This window comes from Ptychodera flava, chromosome 15 (assembly GCF_041260155.1).
Source record: "Ptychodera flava strain L36383 chromosome 15, AS_Pfla_20210202, whole genome shotgun sequence".
NCBI lineage: Eukaryota > Metazoa > Hemichordata > Enteropneusta > Ptychoderidae > Ptychodera > Ptychodera flava.
Genome location: NC_091942.1, coordinates 21,704,188 through 21,716,239, shown reverse-complemented (window position 1 = coordinate 21,716,239; position 12,052 = coordinate 21,704,188). Strand labels below are relative to the sequence as shown.

Below are 12,052 nucleotides of genomic sequence, written 5' to 3'. Positions count from 1 at the left end.
CCTTCCAAAAAGACCACTGAGGTGGTTGCTCTCAGAGGATGTAAAGCTACCCATATTTATTCCTTATGATTTATTTAGATTGCTTGTTTACAGTCATTTCGCCTGTGAACAATCCAGTATAGTCTCAACAGTTTTGAGTAGTGACTACATCGTACATCTGGCCTGGAATTTGATTCCTACCAAATGTTGACCTATATATGTGAACGTGTACAACTTTCCGACACCAAATCAGTAAATGGTATCAACTGTGTAAATCTATTTTTTCGCATCAGTTTCACTTTCTACAGGCAATTAAACAGACGTCTGCCTTGCTCTATTTTTAAGATTAAAAAAACGTTACCAAGTTACAACCACACAAGTATCATAGCATATCAGCACACACGATGCGGTATGTCCGATGAACAATACTCAGACAAACGGCACAAATCATTTTATAAGAATCGCACTGTAGTCAGATGTTTATCCAACAACATGCACAGGAAGTGGAGTGGCTCTGTGCCCTCTGTGTGGTGCCCATTTTGTGGCATTATCAGCAGCTATTTCCTGACGACGATGACTGAAATATCAACATATTCTGACATGGTCATGAAAAAACACCCATGAAGAACACTACCAAATATTCATTATTGTATTCCTGAACAAATGAATGTGTTCAGTGATAATTGTCGTTTTCTATGTCATCATATTTAATATTAGCAATCATCATCATTATAGAGGAATAGGTCTGACTTTGTTGTTGTTTGCTCCCATATGTGTCAACACTGCAATTAAACCTATTTTCAGCAACAAGGAACCATGCGGTTTTGGTGGGATTAGAAAGTGTGAAAAAACGTTATTTCTGGCAACCATGCACAAAATCCAAAAACAGATCACTTTACATTCCTATTAGGCCTTGTGCGACTGCGTAATTTTAATCATGTGAGGACAGAAGCCCTGCTCACACATATGGTTTAAAAATCTGTCTTTTTAAATAGCATCGAATCTCCTGAAAGACCACTTATACCAACCTACTGATCATTTGCAAGCAATGCTCTAACAATGATGTCAAAATGAATGAAAAGTGTTTTTCGTACCCTTTCTTCAATGAACAAAATAACAAGACGTTGGTATCGTACCAGCTCTTGTGTGCAAAATTTGAGAGAGCTTGACATGATGAAGAGAATTGAAAGACTTATTATAAGGTTCATGTAGAATTGTGCCTCGGGGATAGATATTTGGACTCTGAAATTTTCATAATACTTTTCTGGTCTACTGCTTTTGGGGTCCCATTTTGAAGCTCTTGGAGTAAACAAAATTCTCACCATCTCATTTTTGTGAAATTCAAATCCTAAAATCGAAATTTTAAGTTATTTAAGTTACAAGCTGTAAAGACGATGCCGCCTGCCGAAATATTTGTTAGTCGACTTTCTCCACAAACGACCGAAAATGATGTAACGTCACACCTTAAAAAGCTTGGCTTTTGTGTAAAAACTGTTCCGATACAAACCAAATATGAATCATATTCATCCTTTAAGGTGATTACGACTTCCGAACATTGCAAAACATATTGACACCAAACGTCTGGCCGTCGGGTGTTATAGTGAGGAAATTCTATCCTGCGAGAAAGAATCAGCAACTTTCATGACTTTAAATATTACATCTTACAACTGTCGTGGAATGAAATCGTCTATTGAGACTATAAAGGAACTGTGCAAAGATTGTGATATCTGCTGTCTTCAAGAACATTGGCTGACGCAATCAGAGCTTAACCGTTATCACATATTAGTGACAATTTTTATGCAGTTGGTGAGACGTCGATGGATGATGAGGCAGGTATTCGGATTGGTCGTCCATATGGGGGAGTGGCCGTCATGTGGAGAAAATCCCTTGTTGATGTTAATGTTAAACGTTATGATGATAGCCGTATTATTGGCCTTGAAATTAAGCATTCCGGTGGTATTCTGACCATCATAAATGTATATATGCCATTTCATAATAGAGATAATTACCACGAGTTTCTTGAATATCTGCAGAAAGTTCGCCACTGCATTGATAACGCTCAAACTAATAGTGTTATGGTCATAGGGGACTGGAATGCCGACATTAGAAGTAACTCTGAATTTGGTAAAGAAATTACTAGTTTTTGTACAGACAATAATTACATCTGTTCCGATATCAGTTTCCTTGATATAAACAATCACCACAACTTCACGTACTATAGTGAAGTCCATCACTCTACATCATGGCTTGACCACTGCATTTCAACTCCTGCTGCACATTCATGTATTCGTGATGTTAACATTTTACATGATTATATCGGGTCAGATCACTTCCCTTTAAGTGTTGTATGTAATCTTGATTCCCTTCAGAATTATGACTTTCAGTTTTGTGCCCAAAATAGCTCAACTTTCAATAAGATCGACTGGTCTTGTATTGATAAAACTTCCGTACAGAATTATCATGATTTGTCAGAACATTATTTGAGAACCATCAGCTTCGATGCTGGAGCACTCTCTTGTCGTGATTCCACATGTAAACATTCCTCTCACCTGAATTCTATAAATAAGCTTTATGACAATATTGTTGATGCCCTGACATCTGCCGCGTCTCAGTGTATTTCATCGAAGCAAACACATTATATCAATAAGAATGTTCCGGGTTGGAATCACTATGTAAAGGAGCACCACTTAATTGCTCGGGATGCATTTATCTTGTGGAGGGATAATGGCAGTCCTCGCCATGGTCCAATCTTTGAAATAATGAGGAAAACCCGTGCCAAGTTTAAGTATATTTGAAGATTTGTAAGAAAAGTGAAAATCAAATGCGAGCTGACGCCCTTGCTGAAAATCTCTCAAACAAAAATACTAAGCAATTTTGGAAAGGTGTCAGTGGTAAGAAGTCTTCACCATTGTCATCATCTGTGGGTGGTTGTAATGGTCATCAAAATATCGCTGGAATGTGGCGAGATCATTTTTCTGGTCTGTTGTCATCTGTCACTGATCATAGTAACGAATCCTATGTAAGGGCCGGAATTTCGAATGTTAACTTTATTGACAATATGACTGTCAGGCCCAATGAAATTTCCAACTGTATTGTTAGATTAGCCAATGGGAAAGCAGTAGGGCCAGATGGCCTTGCTGCTGAGCATATCAAGTATGCACACAACTGTGTACACCCTTTGTTGTCACTTTTATTTACAGCTGTACATGTTCATGGACATTTACCATCTGCTATGCTAGATACTACCTTGATACCAATTGTTAAAGACAAAACCGGTGATATAACTTGTGTTAAAAATTATCGCCCTATTGCCATAGCTACAGCCATTTCAAAGTTATACGAAATTTTACTACTTGATAGATGTAAGCATTATCTTGGTACAAGCGATCATCAGTTTGGATTTAAACTGGTCATTCGACTGACAATTGTATTTTTCTGTTAAAAGAAACCATTGATTTCTATAATCGCAACAATAGTCCAATTTTTATGTGCTTTTTAGATGTCACTAAAGCGTTTGACAGGGTCAATCGTTGGACCCTCTTCAGCAAGCTGATTGACAGACGTGTTCCTGTGTATATTGTTCGCGTTTTAATATTTTGGTATTTCAAACAATAATTTTGTGTCAAATGGGGTACCGTTATTTCTGCGAGTTTTACGACAAATAATGGCGTTCGACGAAGGGGGATTTTACCTCCTCGTTTATTTAGTGTTTTATGGATAACTTGAGTGATCAACTTTGTAAAACACAAAATGGCTGTCACTTTGCTGGGCAATGCGTTAATCTTGTCTGTATGCTGACGATATTGTCTTAATTTCTCCATCTGTGAAGGGTTTAAAAACAAACTCTTGGAAACAAGTCGTAAATATACTTTGTCTCGCGACATTGTCTTTAATCCAAACAAATCCAAGTGTCTGTCTATTTTACCAAAACATTGCAAAATAACTTGTATTCCACATGTATATTTGAACAATTCCACCCTTTCATTTGTGAGAAAACACTCATATCTTGGTATTGTTTTAAACCATTTGGGTAACGACATGGATGATATTAAACGACAAATGAAAAGCTTTTATGCTAAATGCGAACTCCCTAATCCGTAAGTTTTACAATTGTTCATTTTCTGTCAAAATTCATTTATTTAAAGCGTACTGTTCAACCATGTACTGTGCACATTTGTGGAGTGTATTTACACAGAAATGTATTAACGATGTTCGAGTGTCATATAATAACGCTTTCAGAATCCTACTCGGTATTAAACATCGCTTAGGTATTTCTGAAACCTTTGTCAGCAACCATATTATGACCTTTGGTAGCAAACAACGCATGCTTCGTTCTAAATTCTATGTTAGATTGCATAAAAGCACAAATACCTTGATTAAAGCAGCTCTATCTGTCGATGTTGTAAGGCAAAGTGTCTTTTGGGCAAAGACTGTATCAGATTGTTTTTAATTCTGTATTTTTAAAAGCTCTTTTAGTGTTTTTCATTTTTTTTTGTTTTGTATTGTTTTGTGATACAGGCGTTAGTTGTTTACTGTAATGTTTTTTTTACATTTGAGCAAGTACTCGAAATATAGCTATTATATTATATTATATATTATATTTCCATACAGTTAACACAGGGATGACGGCCATTTTGAATTTCAAATATTGGCAAACTTTGCTCGGTGACCCCCGACTTTTCTTCTCAATTGAGTAAGCAACTGGCTACATATATGGTTGGCAGTATCCTCAAGGAAAGTTTGCAGAAAAGTTCAAGTCTTCTCAGTCTAGAAGGCCCAAACAACCTTGAACTTGGGCTTCTCTTAATCTCATTATACAGATTGGAACTGACCATTTGTACTAGAATCAAACACCTATGTCCAAAACAGTCCTCCAAACCACTCCCTAACCTATTAAGATTTAAGTGTGGGTGTAAAGGTTTGCATCGACTGAATCAGTCATTGTGGGAGCCCACTCAATATACCATGCCCTCTGATTCACCTGCGGTACACTTGGAAAAACCACAATGTCTTTTTTCATTCCAATTTGTTAGCCAGTGAACTTTGCCCAACATCAGCACAGTGGGTCTCTATCATCAATTTGCAACAGTCTTTCCGTTGCAAATTTGTAAAAGGTTGTTCCATTTAGTTGCATATATGCAAATAAAAATTTGAGCACAGAACAGTTTATTATCACCTGTAATGTGCGTACCTATTTAGAACAGTTCTCTGACAAACATCAATCAGCTTGAGCTTCCTTGCTTCAATCTACTGTGTTAACAATCTGACTTGCACTTTTGATAGCCTGTGTGGGTGATGTGCAACTTTCACTGACGTCTGAAATTCATTTTCCTCATCTGTTTTATCTGAATACACGTCCATATACACACCTTTAAAGTCTGTACATTCGTGGACATCGACAGCTGAGTCATTGAGTCATGCAGACATAATTTTTAAAAAATATCTATAAATGCCTTCACTGGTATTTACAGCCTTACCACTGCCCTGTGGAAATGTGAAGTATGGATCAGATGTACAAATAATCATATTTACAGAAACAGAGACACCGGACCCCGAAATCTCTACAGCTTAGAACAACACACTTGAAGCCTTGGTACATATATGCTTTTGACCTATTTAGAGTTGGAAATGACACTGTGGTGTCCCAACACAAACTGTTTACATGTAGACAGACTAGATCAACTACCACTTCCTGGCACTACACAGCTACAGGATGCAATGGGACAAAGTTTCCACAGGGCAAATAACAAATGGGAAAATTTGAGATATATTTGGAGGGTATATATTGCTTGCAGGATGGTAGAGTTATGGGACCTGATAATATGCTGCCACATTCTATTATGAAATATTAATATACAGCATGTTAATATTGGGTTGCTGATTTGCCCCCTGTATTACCAAAACAGTATCTTCATATAAACACTCAGGAATGGGATGACATCTTTAACCCTTTTCCTGCAAAGTCGGTGAAAATCCGCTTGAAATTCGGTGTAGCCAGAATCTAAGCACTGGTGACAGTTATTTTACCAACTCAGTGGAAATCGGGCCCTTTTTGGGTACCCCCATTCCTGCCAAGTCGACGGCACTACGTTTTGCTATCCCCTGTGCGTTTAGGGGTCATCGAGGACAGGTTTTCTGACAAAGTACGCCTTTTCCCCTCGAAATGGGTTCGCAGGGAGTCAATAGACAGGGAAAGGTGCAGAAACCTGTCCGCCAGTCCCCCACATCCGAGGGGGGCTGGGTTTTTTTTACCGCTTTTTAGCGGACTTGGCAGGATAGCATGGTGACGTTTTCTGGCAGAGTTGGACGTACTTGGCTGCCTGGCACTATACATGTAGAGATTGCTGCCGAACTTGACCAACTTGGCAATGCTAATCTAGAAGGCTACCTCTTGCAAACGACTTGGCAGATGGTGCCAATGGTGCGAGACGAAAGTCACTTATTCAGTTGTGCATGACTGAAAATGAGAACGTATTTTTGACGGGACGGCTCGACTTGTTCCTCCGATGGAACGGATATGAACGACTCGGAAATACCATTACAAACTGGTGTCCGACGTACTAAGCTGGGCTTCAGCTCTGCAAGTTCAAGCCAGTCAACGTCCTTCACCGCCTTGGCCGTGCCATTCAATGGACGTAGCTTTGGATTTTTTATTTATTCCATCGTCCGAAGTATTGGCTCTGGTTTGCAGGCAAACGTATCCTCTTGCCGACGCATTGGTAACTACGTACGCTGTTTGCGTACGGAGAATTCAAAAGGGACATGAGGTCAATGCTACGGGGATACCGCCTGCACTTAGCAGGGACTGCTTTTGTTATGCAAACCAGCTAGCAGTGCAATGGCCGCCAGGCATGTGGACACGTCGATGGCTAGAACGATGGAAGGATATTGTGTTGTACCCGTGCATCGCAAAAGTGAACTGAAGACTTGGGTGTAGTGACTGGTTATCACTGGTTAGCTGCAACCCAAGCCATGTCGGTACAAACCCGTACCTGACTGAGGACCACTTGATTAAGTCAGTAATGAACGGTAACACTCGTAAGCCAACTCCCAAACGAGCTGGCTAAACTACATGGAGCTGTGCTTCAATGGCTCATCCATGTCGTTAATACAACGGCAAAAACATAGTTTTTGTGCTACACTGCCAAGTCGTTGAAGGTACGTATTCAATTGACCCTACCCTGGGGAAACAGGACAGGTTTGCCGGTGCTGCTGCACCCCTAGCACGACCCCCAGGGTCTCTGAATAACAGACGAGTGAGGTGAAGTTTGTGCCTAGCGGACGTGAGTAATACTGAAGGAGTTTATTTCCGAAAAAATAAACATGAAACGGCAATAAAATGACGCACTCCAAGGGGCAAACAAAGCTGGTGACCTCAATTTTTTTCTGCAGTAACCCTTGAGCTCCTTCCCCTGTCTACGGGCATGTAGAAATTATCGAAGTCTAACACGTATAAGTACGGCTAAAACTACCCTGAAAATGGCGATTTCTGCCAAAATGGCTGGCAGGATAGTGTGCAGGAGAGCAAATCTTTTGCAGGCACATATTACATGTATGGGGCCGTTTTCTACTGACTTGGCAGGATAACGGACAAGGGCGCTCGGCAGGAAAAGGGTTAATGAGTGTTTCCTGCATGTCCACCAGTACAACATTGGTTATGACTACATGTACAGTCCATGGAATCTGTCTTTTATTTCCTGAGGGCAGATCACAACCGGAAAAATTTGAAATTTGTAAACCAGACTTTGGAGGGTATATATTGTTTTACAAGATGGCAGAGTTATGAGGCATAAGTATACAGCCACATTTTATTACGGATTTTAATATTGCGTTGACCCTCCATATTAAATTATCAAAGCAGTACCTTCACATGATAAACACATGTGTACTGACAGGAATGAGATGACACCTCTATGAATGGTCCGTGCCCTTACCTTTGTAATGATTGGATGTACACTGCAGTCTAGTACAAATCTGTCTTTCATGCACTTTTCGTGGACAAGTGCATAAAAATAATTCAAGTCCATGGATATGGACCTAGAGAGTCCTTTTAGTTAAATATACTGCGTAGAACAGATGTGATACAAACCTGTCATCTATGCATCTACAATACCTAGCATAAAGGTGCAAATTCAGCACAACACCACATGATATTGCCGCACACCAGTGAAATATAGATGCACAATCACACAATAAACTCTTTCTCTGATGACAGTTGATATGATTTGTGACACAATCCATCTTATTCAGGAAACTGTACTGACATTATGCTACATATGTGAGTACAGAAACTTGCAATCTCATCAAATTTAGCTTTTTTTAATCAACAGACAAGTGCTGTTTGTGTTACAAGATAGCCAGGCGGAGTGCTAGCTGGAATAGCTACTCCAGAAATAACTTTCAAAAACCTAAACTTTTCTCTCATTCATTGATATTGGTTTTACCAAAATACTTTCCCGAATATTGCTTTGCTAGTCTAATGGAAAATTTGGATGTACTTGAGAGAAAGTGTTAGAGTGGCTACCAGTGGTGTACGATTCACCAATCTTCACCTTTGATAAATACCGGTAGCTTTCATTATGAGAAACATCACATCTGCACACAAGGGGTATACCTTCCATTTCAACGAGAAATAACACACAAGGTCTTCGATTTAAAATTGATTTTCTTAACATCAACCAGAGGGTTAAAGGCCTACAGACCTTACATCACGCGTAAAAAGCAGATAAATGGATTAAATTGATTTTTGCTTCCTGCCCTAAGCAGCTTTTAGATCTATGAGAATTTGATAGATGTGATATTTCAACCTTTGCAAAACGTTGGGTGCCAACCCAACACTGCATTGATTTAACCTCTATACCTACTAACACTGGGAGAACACTTAATTTTCTGCCTTAGACAATGGGTGATAATATTTGATGGCTGTGAAAATAATCAAGTAATCTAATTCTACATGTGGAACTCAAGTCTTGTTTTGGTAGTGGTGTATAGTTCAAACTTAATTCATGGCCATGTTCTAGAATACAGTTTACTAAGCATATTCATACACATTTAGTAAGTAAAAACCCTGAGACTTCATCTATTGTTGATTTATATCACAATAAAATTGTCCATAATGTGCACAGACTTGTCACTTCACTTCAAAATTACCGATAGATGATCAATATTATGGCTGCCATGTTTAATATGGTGGCCATGATATGGTGATCACCGTTCTTGCACCGCTAAATATATTATGTCAGCTCTATCAAGCATGGCGTTAAGTTGCCTGTGTTTTGATGGTCCATGCGGTACTTGCAAGCATTGCATATTTTTGTCCAATTTCTCATCATGACGATGTGATGCTCCTAAACAACGCACTGCACTCAAAATGAATTATTTTAATCATATTGGATGTGAGAAATGTTATTACATGAATTTTCGTGACAAAATCAACCACATCTGCTTAGTTTTTCTATCCATTAAGCAATGCTACTACTCAAGTTGGTGAATGGCTTTCTGTAAATCATTTACTGCCCAAGCAATATAAAATGATTTTTCAAAGCTGTATTTTGCTTACAAATTTTGATAAAAACATCAACAAACATCACATCCTGCACAAAATTGACAGAGATAAATTTTGCCACACACACCAGTGGACTGATTATTCAATATTTATTTAAAATTTTAATATGTCACGATTCTATACTTGATTTCATACAATCAGAGTGCAGATATATGCCATCACAAATGAACTGTTTATGTCCCCTTCAGAATAACCCTTGACCTCAAACATAGCCTGGCGACCCTTTACCAAAAACTCATAGTATTCACAGAGTTGTGCAGAGATAAGAGTCTGCACAGTCTGTGACAGTAAAGTGTCAGGGCTACATCATTTATAGTCATCCCTCCACCACATTCCACACATGAACAGCCCAGACACATACCAGCCTGGGTCATCGTACACTGAATTTGCAGGCCAAGTGACCCAGATAATTTGGGTATCTTGTCGCTGGCTTACTTGTACTTAAAAATAAAAGTCTGGCTTAAATAAAGTAGTGATGAAAAGCCTTGACTGAGAACAAGTTCCAATCATATCCTAATATTTGCATGTTGAATTAGTATAGCGTGGTATTGTGCAAAAGGATGCACCAAATTACATTTGACCTGTAATCTGGCATCCTCCTTCTGGCCTTGTTGTGTTATGTTCCTGTAGAATGATAACCATACCTTTATTATATCAATGCCACATTGCAGTTTTATAATAGTGTGATCTACAGTAAATCAAAAGATTTCACAAACCATAACTTCAGTCCATAGCATAATACTATTACTAGGTGACATCAAAATTATTCTGCCAATCATTCCACTATTGCCTGTACCACAACAATATATCTCGTACAATATACTACACATACAAAGTATTTATCTCAGCTCAACGGGCCCAAAAGGATTCAAATTACAGTGCCTTGTTTCCGAACTAACAGGTGCTTGTTGCATTTTTTACCTTCTTATCTGTGTCTCTGATCACAGCTTTTCAACTTTATAAAAAAAAAAGTCGACCAGCCAGCTCTGTCGTGTGAAGCTGTTTAAAAAAGTGAACACTGAGCCAGAGATATTAATACATGTATTATTAGGTGATAGTGACAGAGACAAACCTACATGTTACTTATAGTTTTAAATGGGGTTAACGAACCGCCTAGTACTAAGGCACCAGGCTGATGTAACAGAAACCATGCAGAAACCATATAACTGTGACCTGATCTCTGTTTTTTGTGTCAGACTGGAGAGGGTGACCCGAAGGGGACAAACACGTCCACTCTGGGTCAAGCCGGCCTACACAGTGGTATAGGCTGTGTACGAATCATACAGCATATGTAAATTTGTCACAAAAATAAAACCGCAAATTAAAAAAAGGTGTTAATGAGCTTCAAACGGCCGTCAACTTACCAACTGAAACTCGTTCCTCCGATCAAAGGCGTCTTGGATACCTTTATCTGCCCACAGGGCCTTGACTGAGCCACATACTTTGGAAAAGTTGTCGCATCTAAGGATATACTACTGTCATACTTCATGATCTCTTCGCCGTGTTTCTCATTCTGCGGATCGCCCCATGGTATGCGTAACTTATCCCTGGCATCGACAAGAACCTTGGTGCCTTTAACAATGTTACTGTTGATAACAGCTCGATACTCCTTCAAATCTTCGTCCGTGAAAATCTGCCCGTGTATGATTCGCATTTGCTTGAGAAACGTGCTCTTGCCGCTCTCTCCGGCACCCAAGAGCAGGATTTTGACAAGCCTTCGGTGGTGTGCCTTCTCCTTCGCAAGCATTCGGTCGATCCTCATGCTCTGCTGTCGTTGTTCGATTTCTTGAGGCGACAAACAACATGTGAACATTTTGTCCGCCATGATGAAAACTGTCTACACCACGCCCATGACGTCACTAACCGGAAGTGGGCCTCATCTCCGCTGCAGCGAAGTCGGGCTGGAAAAACGAAAACACGCATGACACAGAACTCATAACATATAAGCTTGTTGATCGAGGGACACATATATGTGTATTTGTATCGTATGGAAGATAGTTCACAATATTTCGCCATGCGTTCAAATAAGTGCAAAGAAATTAAGGTGTCATCAACATTATTATACATTTATTTATTTAGCCGTGTACACATAACTTACTTGGCATAAAATGATATACAAAAACAAAAGAATTATAAGATTGAAAAACTTCGTAAGAAAGAGATGAAAAAAGCCATCTCAAAATTATATGTTATACAGCTCATTTAATAACTTTGCAGTAATATGCACAATGGAATCATCGGAACAAGACATGTATTTGAAGAAGGACATCTTTGTCAAAATGTTTCAACTGAGCCTGAGTATCAAAAATAGAATTACAGCAAGTAAGCTTATCTCTAAAACCTTGTGCAGGTGCACTTTGACAAATCATAATACAATGAAATTCATCTCCAACGTCACTTTTGCATAAAGTACCTAAAGGCTGGAAAATAAGCCAAAAGATGGACTCCCAGTCACGCCTAAGGTCTTTTAAGTAAAGAAGTTGTTTGTTGTGCCGCCGCGCGCCCTTT

The 12,052-nt window shown here is 39.1% G+C and overlaps 1 protein-coding gene across 1 annotated transcript in view; it reads right to left on the bottom strand.

Annotated features, from left to right (window-relative positions):
- LOC139151532 (guanine nucleotide-binding protein subunit alpha-13-like) overlaps nucleotides 1–11,402 on the bottom strand; it is a 33,055-nt gene extending 21,653 nt beyond the window's left edge. The window contains 2 exon segments of the mRNA XM_070724426.1: nucleotides 10,909–10,979; nucleotides 10,982–11,402. Coding sequence (XP_070580527.1) covers nucleotides 10,909–10,979; nucleotides 10,982–11,369 — 459 coding nt within the window. The 5' untranslated portion in view covers nucleotides 11,370–11,402.
- Nucleotides 11,403–12,052: the final 650 nt, after the last annotated feature.